At 37.3% G+C, this 12,894-nt stretch overlaps 1 protein-coding gene across 1 annotated transcript; it reads left to right on the plus strand.

The window, feature by feature from the left end:
• Window positions 1–858: 858 nt before the first annotated feature.
• Window positions 859–7,086, plus strand: LOC127635669 (oligoribonuclease, mitochondrial-like). Its single transcript, XM_052115857.1, has 7 exons — window positions 859–1,090; window positions 1,613–1,696; window positions 2,280–2,357; window positions 2,446–2,557; window positions 4,586–4,694; window positions 4,972–5,025; window positions 6,426–7,086. The coding sequence occupies exons 1-7, from the start codon at window positions 872–874 to the stop codon at window positions 6,550–6,552; spliced, it is 783 nt and encodes a 260-aa protein (XP_051971817.1). The 5' UTR covers window positions 859–871; the 3' UTR covers window positions 6,553–7,086.
• Window positions 7,087–12,894: the final 5,808 nt, after the last annotated feature.

Raw genomic sequence — 12,894 nt, forward strand, 5'->3', positions numbered from 1 at the left:
AGATATTAAATCAGTACTTTTCAAAATCATATTTCAATGAATTTATAAAAATAGATATAATTTATTAATTTCATGCATGCAACGTGGACTTCTGTTCTACACCACATGAGGAACAGTGGTCATTTTGAGCAAAAGAAAAACAAACAAAAAAAAACACACAACTCACAAACATCCCTGTCACATTTAATCTCTGTCAACCTGTGACAGCGTTGAGTTAATCACTGAATTTATGAATATTGTAATAAAAATATGGAATAGTCAATATAAGAAACATTTCAAATTCGATATATTTATTTGCATGAAAAATGGTGTTAAAAATATGTGAGTTGTGATGGGGTTGAGACAAGAGTGAGAATATTGAATAACTAAAATAGGAACACAATTGCAAATCAATGTATTGTTCACTGAGCAAAGCCTGAAATGTTAAGAGCTAGTACAAAAAACAAAAGTAAAAAAAAAAAAACGGAATTACAATTTTTTTTAACAAAAAATAATGAGACCACAGACATTCAGTTTGCTTTTTGTAGCTTCATCATATAAAAATATGAAAACTATCATACATATTATATTTGAACTCATTTTATTGATATTTTATAACGTTAGCGTTATAAAAGTTAGGCGTTAGGCAAATATTTATTTAATAATGAGTATTTTCAAACCACTTCCATGACAGGGGTGAGAAATCAGAAAATAATAATAACAATAAAAGGGCTTTGATGACTGAGGTGGGAAAATATGATTTGTTTGCGCGTATTCTTCTGTTTCTATAGAGTTGACTTGTGAATCTATCTACCACTTCCCTTTAGCCACTGTCGCGCCTCGCTGGTATGTACGACACTTAAGCTCGGACGACGGCAACACGCGGATACTCATGTGGCGCGCGGCGTGTGTTTCTGGATTCAGAGTTCTGATTCAAGTCAGCGTGTCATCGCAGTTGGTCAAACTACACCCACTCGTGTCTGTTGCCCACATCTCGTCTGTCTTTAGTCCATTTGCCTCTGTGCTCGTCAGGGGTTTGATGTCTAAACAATCAGAAAGCAGGAAGATGTCAGAGCTAATGGCGCAGCGGATGGTCTGGGTGGATTTGGAGGTAAACAGCATCTCCCAAGCAGTTTAATTTCTTCTGATGTCAGAAAGGCTGCTGTTTTAAAAGAACTCCACCAGTTATATGGCAGAGAATGGGTGTTTGACAGTAGTTTTGTATCATGCTGGACGAATTGGCATTGGCTCATATATCTAGAGATCATCTGATCTTGGAATCTTTTTGATGACAGGTGATCAGCACATCTGTTAAGTATAGCACAATCTATTTGTGTTCTAATCAAATCTACTTTGGTTTACACCAGCCACTGCAGGTGATGTCAGATGCTTAGTTGATGAACAGACTTGCTTGTTTCCAAGCTTTTGCACATTCACATTTGGTCATTTATAACATGCAAGACCCTTTTGGATCCACCCTGCTCTGGTATTTTATCCAGGAATAATGCAAACAAATATTTTGTAAAAGGTTTCACACACCCGCTGAGAGCTGATGTCTGCACAGTGATTGTGCAGATCTTAGATTGACTGCTTTCAAGATGGCATGTCTTTGCTAATCTACTTCACATTTCAGATGACAGGGCTGGACATCGAGAAGGATGAGATTATTGAGATGGCCTGCATCATCACAGATTCTGATCTGAACATCATTGCAGAGGTGGGTGCTTTGCAGTGAGTAAATATCCCTTTGGTGGAATAGTTCACCCAAAAAACAAAAAATCTCTCCTTATTTACTCACCCTCATGCTATCCCAGCTGTGTATGACTTTCTTTCTTCACCAGAACACATTTGAAGAAAATTAGAAAAAATATCTTAGCTCAGTAGGTCCTTAAAATGTAAGTGAATGAAGATATCTCTTTCGAAGCTCAAAAAATCACAGACAGTCAGCATAAACGTCATCCATATGACACCAGCTGTTAAATGAATGTCTTCTAAAACACCACAATATCTTTTAGTGTGAAAAAGATTAATATTTAAGTACTTTCTTTAAACTTTAAATCATGCTTCTTTTTAGTAGTCGTATGAGCGTGATGTAATCGCAATAGCATTTGAAACACTCGAGAACTGACACGCGTGAGTCACAGACGGAAGAGCTGCGTTGTTTACAAGTGAGGAGGAGGAACGCAGTACAGTAGGTGAAGAAAGTCATACACACCTGGGATTTCATGAGGGTGAATAAATAATGAGAATTTGTATTTTTGGTGAACTATCCATTTAACACTGCTGTTTGTTGTCGTTAGGGGCCAAATCTGATAATCAATCAACCAGACAAGCTGCTTGACAGCATGTCAGACTGGTGCAAAGAGCATCATGGGGAGGTGAGTCCAGAACATCACAGATTAACACCTGCTGCATGTTTCCTGTTCAAGCCAGTCAGTCAGATTATTTTCCTTTTTGGTCTGTCAGTCAGGGTTGACTCAGGCTGTGCGAGACAGTACCATCACCCTCCAGAAGGCAGAGTACGAGTTCCTGTCCTTCATAAGACAGCATACGCCACCAGGACAGTGTCCTCTCGCAGGTAACCAATCACACGGCACCATCTGTACCGTAATGCAGGCCTGTTTCACATATCTTGCAACTGCATTGCATGTGCAGTAACTTTTTTTTTTTGCAGTTCTGTTTGATGACAAAATTACTAGAGATGCACCGATTGTAATTTTCTTGGCCGATTCCGATTTTTTTTTTTTTGCAAGTGTGACCTGCCAATACCGATTTTTTTCCGATTTTCTTTCTAAGAACTATTATTAATTGCATATACAAACAAAATCTACCTTTCTTTAATGCAAATTTTTATTTTCATAATAAAATTAATTATTAAATATTAAAATTTCCCCCAAACTGTTACAGGATCCAAGTTACAGGATCTTCTGTCTCTTAAACAACTCTCAAAATAAAGTGCTCTGTGACTGGAAAGAGGTAGAAATAACAATTAACTGCAAATGAGTTGCTTTATATAACAAAACGGATGTAATTTTCCACTATTTTTATAAATGGACATTTTTCTCTTTTTTTTACTCGTCTAACAAAACAATTCCAAAGATTACAAGCCTAAGAACAAAACTGACGTGCCAATACGCTCAACATTGACATTAAGCTTACGTTAGATGTACAAATATCAGTTGTAAAACTGATTGCTGTTTCGGGATCGGCATGTAACCATACCTGTCAACACTCCCGGTTATCCCAGGAGTCTCCCGTATTTCACACCCCTGTCCCATTTTGTTATTTCTCCCAGGAAACTCCCGTCATTTGTATGGCCCAAACCACGTTATATGAATAATCACATCAATATATTATTCCAAGGTTGTCCAGTTGCCAGATCTTGAATGAAACGCATCCTACTCACACAATCGACGCATCATACAAATTACAAATCATTTGTGACCTCAACCTGGCAACCAAAACCCAGCTGCTCTGTTGATATCTGCGCAGGCAGTAGATGCGGGAAGTTGAATCAAGCATCGCTGTTAGATTGTAGGAGAAGACTCAGGTGGTGCTCCGGCGAAGGAAAAAAATATATATATATACACATGTAAATTTAACAACAACTGGACGGAAGAATTTAATTTCATATCCCGAAGCCATATCAACAATACCCACGCCTTTTTCAATGTGTGTCGCACTGATTTTAATATAACGGCACAATTTGTATGTATTTGGCCTGCCTCTGCCATCCAGCACCCCCCTTCCCCTCCCAGATTTGTGTACCCAAATGTTGACAGGTATGCTTTTAACAGGCTGCATGTGTGACATGACACTAGATTAAACAACTGGGGAAACGTGACGTGGGAAAAGTACCACCTACTCTGTATCGAGGAAATCTATCAGATTTCTGAACCATCTGTCCTCAACTAGTGAGAACAGCTGGTCATCCAGGGCCATGAATTCCATAATTTTCCTCGTAATTGCTTTGGTCTTTTCGCTGCTCATACCAAGGAAAGGATAGGAGAGGCAACTGACTTGTGACTTACTCTGAGTTCTGGATAGCTTTAGCCGCTTTCACTTTTTTAGCTTCTTTTTTAAAATGGCCATTTTCAGCTGGGTGATGGTGTTTTAAGTGTCTAATTAGGTTTGTTGATCCGAAAGTTATTGTGGTGGTTCCTCCACGGTTTACTTTAGCCTTACAATTATTACAAATTGCGAACTTTATGTATTCTTCACTGTGAAGATCTTCCACGCCAATGACACGTTTACATGCGGCTGTGAAGTTATTGCCTGCGCAGCTGGCAACAAAACGGACCGGCTTGTAATCGGAAAGAGGTGAGGCTGAACGGCCGGTCACCGGTCCGAGCATGCAGAAAATCGGCTGATTCCGGTCCCTGGCTGGTCGATCGGTGCATCTCTAAAAATTACAATTTGATTGTCAATGCAATTCTTCTGGAAACTCGTCTTCTTGACAATCATGTTTGCAGTGATCTAAATGGCCCTCTCCCTATAATAATTTTTATGGTCATTATTAAATAAAAAAATGCAGCAGAAACGCTCCCTGCTGTTTGCAGACGCAGGATGTGTGAAACTCAGAGTTTGTGTGCTGCTTCATCCACAGGAAACTCCGTTCACGCTGATAAGAAGTTTCTGGATAAGTACATGCCGCAGTTCATGCGCCACCTGCATTATCGCATCATAGACGTGAGCACCATTAAAGAGCTGTGCAGGTACGTGATGCAGGACTGCCACTGGGGTCAGTGGGGTGGATGCAAAATGTTTTCCTTTTGGGTTTTATCAGATGACTGAATGGCCATTGTTCCCGCAATAAAGTCTACAAACGTGCTTCAGCATGCAGCACGGCGGCTGTTTTCAGCAGAACGGAGCTTAAAATGTAAACAGACCAGTCTCACTGTGACTTATCCAGCACTCCAGGACTTCTGTTAATTGAAATGATTACACAACCAGTGTCATTTTAAAGGGCAATTCTTTTTTTTCAATGTCTAGACGATGGTTTCCAGTGGAGTACAAGCTCGCACCACAGAAAAAAGCATCACACAGGTCAGAACTTGGTTTTACAGCTATGAAATGCATTCACATTTAGCACTGAAATAGTGTTCTTTTGATGTGAAGGGGTGTTTCTTCAACTAGATGGGCACATTTGGCATTGTAGCCTTTAAGAAAATAAATTCACCCTTGTCATACTCCCTGAGTAATTTATTTAATTGTGTTCACTAACTAGCAATGTCCAACAGTTTATATACAAGAATCACAAGAGAATTCTGTCGGTATTATTTTGAACGCTACTTTCTTGAATAACCTTGAGAATCCTCTCATCATTTACTCACCATCATGCCATCCCAGATGTGTATGTATTTCTTTCTCCTGCAGAACACAGATACATTTTTTAGAAGAATTTCTCAGCTCTGTTGGTCCATTCAATGTAAGTGAACGGTAACCAAAACTTTGAAGCTCCAATAAGCACATAGACTTCAGTGGATTAATCCATGTCTTCAGAAGCAATCCACTTATTTTTTATTTAGAACAGAGCAAAATATAACTCCTTTTTCACTGGACATCTTGTGATTACAGTTTCTAGGGTTGATCATGATTTCAAGTTTGATTACACTTCCTAGTGCTTGACGCATGTGCACAGTTTTAGATGGCGCTAGGAAGTATAATCAAGCTTGAAATCATGATTGCCCAGGTGACTGCTGGTGATTTATTTTGAAAAAGAAGTTATATTTTGGTGTGTTCCCATTGGATCACTTCAGAAGACATGGATTAAACCACTGGAGTCATTTGGATTACTTTAATACTGCCTTTAAGGGCTTTTTAAAGCTTCTGGCCACCATTCACTTGAATTGCATGGACCTACAGAGCTGAGATATTCTTCTAAAAATCTTTGTGTTCTGCAGAAGAAAGTCATACACATCTGGGATGGTATGAGAGTGAGTAAATGGCTAAAGTCTTCTATAGCAATTTATTTATCCTAAATACACAAAATTAAATAATTTTTTTACACTTTGTTTTTTTCCCCCATAATTTTAAAAAATATACCCATCTTGAACACATTTACCTTTATTATTCCATTGATTTTTCTCAAATATTTCATATCAAACACACAATTGAAAATGGTTCTTCTTGAAATCCCTCAATATTAATATGGTTTGAATATTTCACTCTTTGTCTGAATCAGCATAACTTAAAAATTGAATAATTTGTTTTTGATGGATTTTCGTATTTTAAGTACAAAAGTCTGGGACTAGAATAAAACAAAAAGCATTTCTAAAAGTAGCATAAATAAATGATGAAGGGAGCTTAAAAAGTTTCCAAAGCAGTTTTAAAGTCATCCACTGGGACATAAAAGTGCTCAATGTTGAAGGAATACCCAAATATTTAAACATAAAGAAGGGCTGTTTTGTCTATTGAGAGAACAACGTGTCTGTTTGGATTTTCAGAGCTCTGGGAGACATCCAGGAGAGCATAAAAGAGCTGAAGTTTTACAGAGCGAATGTTTTCAAACCTCACGTAGAGGAGAAGAAACGAAAAATAGTTGAAAACGGTGATACAAAGATTGTGAACTAATTTAGAGAAGCTGATCTGGAGTCATTTTAGGATCAGATGTGGAATTCTCATGTCTGGATGAAACCTGAGTGATTACTTAAGAGCAAAGTTCCATGTTAATGTCCACACTGTTAATTTCCTGTTTTATTTGTCATCTCTGCATATAGCGTATAAAATTACTTTTATAATTTAAATTCCACTGTAGGAATCTAATTAGTTACTTGTGTAATGAAACAAGTGTTTGAAATGGGTTCTTCTATCTGAGAGTGTTATCTCACAGCTTATTTTTATTTTTAATAAAAATATTTGTTGGCATTTTGAAGGATATTCAGTGTGACTATGCTGAAATGTACTTTAGTGTTGTTATTGTACAGTATATTCATTCTAACTGAAGTTCCTGCAATAACCTGAATCAGCCAGGAGATGGTGGTATAGAGTAAGGTAAAATCAGGAGCCTGTTTAAATATTTAAATTGATTAAATATTGATCTACTGAATGTAATTAAAATATATAAATATATTAAAACATTTAAATGGGTAACCAGTGGAACTGTTTAGTAAAACTTAAATGTTTTAGTAAGCTTTTACTTATAGTTTGACACTTTCTGAAGATGGCCGCAGGTTTTACACGGCAAAGGTTGATAATATCAAATATAAACAGTACTTTGGGGTTAAAAACATTTACATGTATTAATTTAGAAGCTTATATATATATACACACACACACACACTGGTGGCCAAAAATTTGGAATAATGTACAGATTTTTCTTTTATGGAAATAAATTGGTACTTTTATTCACCAAAGTGGCATTCAGCTGATCACAATATATAGTCAGAACATAAATAACGTGAAAAATTACTATCACAATTTGAAAACTACAACGATTTCTCATCAAAAAATCCTCCACGTGCAGCAATGACAGCTTAGCAGATCCTTGGCATTCTAGCTGTCTAGCACTCGGGTGACATTTCACCCCACACTTCCTGTAGCACTTGCCATAGATGTGGCTGTCCTGTCTTGCACATCTCATGCAACTTAGAGTCTAGCTGATCCCACAAATGCTCAATGGGGTTAAGATCCATAACACTCTTTTCCAATTATCTGTTGTCCAATGTCTGTTTCTTTGCCCTCGCTAGCCTTTTCTTTTTGATTTTCTGTTTCAAAAGTGGCTTTTTCTTTGTAATTTTTCCCATAGAGAAAGGTGTTTCTTTTCTTTTTTTTTGTGCCATTTTTGACCTAATATTGTACTTAAGATATGCCAGTCTATTGCATACTGTGGCAACTCAAAAATAAACACTAAGACAATGTTAAGCTTCATTTAACAAACTATTCAGCTTTCAACTGTTTCTGATACCAAATGAGCAATTTAGCAAGATTACTCAAGGATAAGGTGTTGTAGTGATAGCTGCTGGATATGGTGCCTGTCTAGATTTGATAAAAAATTATTTTTTTCATACAGTGATGGTGCTGTTTTTTTTACATCAGTAATGTTCTGACAATATTTTGTGATCAGTTGAATGTCACTTTGGTGAATTAAAGTACCAATTTCCTTCCAAAACAGCTAAATCTGTACATTATTCCAAACTATTGGCCGACTGTGTGTGTGTGTGTATATACACACAGTACTGTGCAAAAGTCTTAGGCACATAAGATAAAAGCATAAAATTCATAAAAGCATTTTGTCAAACTGGGAGCCCTGCAACAGATGTCATGGCCCCCAAAAAGCCTCCCACTGATTATCGTATTAGTCTGAGATTACAAAAAGAGACAAAGCAATTGAGATAGAATAGATAGAAGAACTGTGGTGAGTTCATTTTCACAAGTGCCTAAAACTTTTGCACAGTTTGCGCGTGCTCTCTCTCTCTCTCTCTCTCTCTCTCTCTCTCTCATTCATATATATATATATATATATATATCAGTAAATAGCCTACATTTTTAATAATGTGCTAAACATCTTTTCTTTGCTCCTTGGCAATTCACATTGAACGAATCTGCTGAAAAGGCGAGTAAAATTATTAATGTGCACTCATACAGGACCAGATAACACGATCCTCAGATCCACATGGTCATACAGTGATGTCACATGAAACAGGTCCATATACATTACCGTGAATTATATATAAAAAAATTGAATTTAGTGTCTTATAAAGGCAATTAATATAATAATAACTGTATAATAATAGCTACAGGGAATGACGAAAAAAAAATGCTATATATAACTTGTGTGAGCGTGTATTTATCAATTTGTGGGGTCCAAATGTCCCCATAAGGATAGTAAAACCCAAAATGTTTGATGTCGTGGGGACATTTTGTCGGTCCCCATGAGGAATACGGCTTATAAATCATACTAAATGATGTTTTTTTGAAAATGTAAAAATGCAGAAACTTTTCTGTGAGGGTTAGGTTTAGGGGTAGGGTTAGGGGATAAAATATAAAGTTTGTACAGTATAAAAACAATTATGTCTATGGAAAGTCCCCATGTGTGTGTGTGAGAGAGAGAGAGATTGATTACTTAAAATGTGAGGTACAAAAAGACTGACATTTAAGGTTAAATGACTCGCTTAATAGTCTCTTTTCTATTTTGATCTTTCATGCATGTATTACATGCAAGACAAAAGAACTATAACGGAATACTGCTGTCTGATTTTAGTAAAATGCACATCTTACAGAACACTTCTGTAAAGGATATAGCTGAAGCCCAGATTTGTATTATCATGAAGGTAACACTGACAAATCATCAGTAGTCTACATATCTATTACAATATGAGGTTAGACTATCCAGAATGTTGATCAATATTAAAATGTGAGATGGCATGCTAACTCAATCCAGACTGGTAATGTAAACAATTAAGTATAGAATGTGTTGTACATTCAAAGTTCTCTATATTTTTATTCAGCACTAATACAAATGTGCAAGAGAAAGTGAAAGCCAAGACATGCAACACACAATTACAAAATGGGTAAGGGCGGCTGTTGTTTCAGTCAGCCATTGGTCTGTATTATTTCACTTATTTACAGTAACAACAAGAGGTAGCTATCATATTACCTTGGATGTTATGATTAAACACACTCTGTTGTTCTCCGATGGCGGATACATTTATCATATATACACACACATACACAGTTGTGGCCAAAACTATTGGCACCTTTGGTAAATATGAGCAAAGAAGGCTGTGAAAACAATCTGCATTGTTTATCCTTTTGATCTTTCATTAAAAAAAAAAAATCAGAGGAAAAAAACAGAGGAAAAATCTCATTAAATATTTTTGAGGTTTGAAAACACCTGGCAAGAGATCTGGGACTACTCCTCCATTACAGAATCTCTACAGATCCTTCAAATTCAGAGATACATGTTGGTGGACTCTCCTCTTCAGTTCACCCCACAAATGTTCTATGGGGTTCAGGTCAGGGGACTGGGATGGCCATGGCATAACCTTCGTTTTTTGGTCAGTGAACCATTTTTGTGTTGATTTTGATGTATGTTTTGGATCATTGTCCTGCTGGAAGATCCAACCAGGACCCATTATAAACTTTTTGGCAGAGGCAGCCAGGTTTTGATTTTTTTATCTGTTGGTATTTGATAGAGTCTGTGATGCCATGTATCCGAAGAAGATGCCCAGGACATCTGGCAGAAAAACAGCCCCACAACATTAAAGAAACAGCACCACATTTAACTGTGGACATTGGGTGGTATTCCATCTGTTTGTACGCCAAACCCATCTCTGCTGTTTGCTGCCAAAAATATTTTATTTTATTTTTTTAATCTGAGCATAGAATCCGGTAGCATTAGAAGTTCCAGTCGTGTCTGGCAAACTGAAGATAGTTGAGTTTGTTGTTGGATGACAGAGTATTTTTTCTTGTGGTGATGTCTGAGATACACTTAAACCATCCTCCTCCTCACTGTGCATGGAGACAATATAGACACATCCTTTTCCAGGCCGATTCTTAAGATATCCAGTTTATTGGAACTTGTTAATTATTATTCAGATTTTGGAAATAGGCATGTTCAATGCTTTTGTTATTTTCTTTTAGCCACTTCCCATTTTGGGAAACTCAACAACCTTTTGCCGCACATCAGAACTTTAGTCTAACCTACTGTGATTGATGATGAAGAGAATTTGGCCTTTGTGTTAACTCATATTTATACCCCTCTGAAACAGGAAGTCATGGCAGAACAATTTAATGTTTCTAGTCACCCAGGTACATTAAAATATTTAAAATATGAATGTGAATATACTTCAGATATATTTTATTCAAAATAATTTCTAGGGGTGCCAATAATTGTGGCCAATGTGTTTTGGAGAAAAATATTTATTAAATAATGAGATAATTCCTCTTTCAATTGTTTTACTTAAATTAAAGGTTAGATTTTTTTTTATAAAAGATCAAAAGTATAACAAATGCATTTTACACTGTACATATTGCCACTGCAGTGTGTAGGAATGATCGATCGTGATTTCAAGCTCGATTACACTTCCTAGTGCTTGACGCGTGCACTGTGCGCTAGATGGCGCAAGGAAGTGTAATCAAGCTTAAAAAAATGATATCTAAGGAGACTGCTGATGTCAAGATTTATAGTGAAAGAGAGTTATGTTTTGGTCTGTCTCACTCAAAACTGATTTGATCACTTCATAAGACTTGGTTTAATCCATTGAAGTGGTATGGATTACTTTCATGCTGTCTTCAAGTGCTTTTTGAAGATTCAAAGTTTTGGTCACCATAAACTTGCATTGGCATGGACCTATAGAGCTGAGATATTCTTCTAAATGTCTTTGCGTTCTGTAGAGAAAGGAAAGTCATACATATCTGGGATGCCCAGAGGGTGAGTAAATGATGAGAGAATTTTCATTTTCAGCTGAACTATTCCTTTAAGCTGTACAGAAAAATGTCAGCATCTCATGCAATGAGCATCGCATTTGACATTTTTTTACCCTCATATTTCTACACACCTTCTGCTGTTCAGAAAAATGGCTGCATTGTGAAGTCAAAGCCTCTTTAACTCTCTGACCATGCTGGTAAATGTCATCCTCACACGTCATTGAGTGATTATTGCTGTTTTAATGTAGCAGACTGCTAAAAACTCAGAGCAGCCCAAGGTAACATGAGCACTCTTTCCATCACTGCTGCCACTAGAGGATAACAGATTCAATCCTACAGAGGAAACTTCAAATAGACCTCTTTACACTGGGCCTCAAAAGGGAAACCATATCTCGATGTTGTCAAAAACATGAAAGATTTGCGGGACGGGCTCCATATATCTCAAAACACTATCCCTTGCAGTCTTTCCCAGAGGATGTGGCAGATCCTATAACCTCATTAGCTGTCAGCACAAACAGCTCTGATCTGGACTGCGGTACAGAGCATCTGCTCACTTATGTTGAGAGTGTTTGTTCTAGTCTGGCCAAAGGATTTACTAATGACTGAAATACTTCTCATGTGTGTGTTTAATCACAATAAATCACTGTTCCACCATGGAAAATAATATAGATGGTGTTGATTTTAGAGGAAAGATAGTTTCAGTCTCAGATCAGGGCCATGTTGCAAGAAACTCCTTAAGCTAACCAAACCTTTAGTTATAAATGTAAGTTAATTGTCTCTTTGGCTTTTCTTAACAGGGTTTCTTGCAGCCAGGCCCCAGACCCTTGTTTGTATCATGCATTTGTCCTGATGCTGTCTTACTAAATATCAGCACTCTTGGAATGCCATTTTTCCAATCAGATCAGAGCACCAGAACTAATTGCCAAATAGTTTGGTTCCCTGTTGATTCAGTTCACAAGACATTGCTGAACGCTTTGGGGAAATGCCTTTTTCACAACCTAGTTGAAGCGTTTGTATCATAACACCAATCTTATGATTGGCAATGGTGTTTGAGCCACGCTCAGCCACGCTTTTACATACGCATTTGCCCTATATAAGCGGCTGTCATTCATAATTTCTTCAGAATTTTATTCCTTCAAGACCAACTTCATCTTGTCTTGACTACACACCTGGATCAGCCCTCTCTTCACCATCGACGAACACCCATCAGTGGGCAGGATTCTCTGCAGCCAAGGACATTCTTCACCTGACTCTCAGCACCTGCTGCACTCCCTCTAGTGTTCCGGCGAAGAAGTCTCTCTGCCTCGCAGCAGGATCGGGCTCTCCGCAACGAGACATGTACCCTCTTCCCACAGCATCCAGGCTGGAGCTGTATCCTTTTATATATATATATATATATATATATATATATATATATATATATATATATATATATAAATCATAAATCAGTCCAAGTGACATAATGTGATGACCTCCTGCCCTGCGGGTTTGATAATGATAACTATGCCGTGCCTCTCGCAGCATTGGGCATGGAAGAATGTTCCA

Source organism: Xyrauchen texanus, chromosome 43, assembly GCF_025860055.1.
Source record: "Xyrauchen texanus isolate HMW12.3.18 chromosome 43, RBS_HiC_50CHRs, whole genome shotgun sequence".
NCBI classification, from domain to species: domain Eukaryota; kingdom Metazoa; phylum Chordata; class Actinopteri; order Cypriniformes; family Catostomidae; genus Xyrauchen; species Xyrauchen texanus.

Bases quoted from the DNA above. Each gene is read 5' to 3' on its own strand.
- LOC127635669 (XM_052115857.1), top strand. From the start codon at position 872: ATGTGGCGCGCGGCGTGTGTTTCTGGATTCAGAGTTCTGATTCAAGTC. The intron at 1,697-2,279 runs GTGGGTGCTTTG...TGTTGTCGTTAG, and splicing joins ATCTGAACATCATTGCAGAG to GGGCCAAATCTGATAATCAA. The intron at 4,695-4,971 runs GTACGTGATGCA...TTCAATGTCTAG, and splicing joins ACCATTAAAGAGCTGTGCAG to ACGATGGTTTCCAGTGGAGT.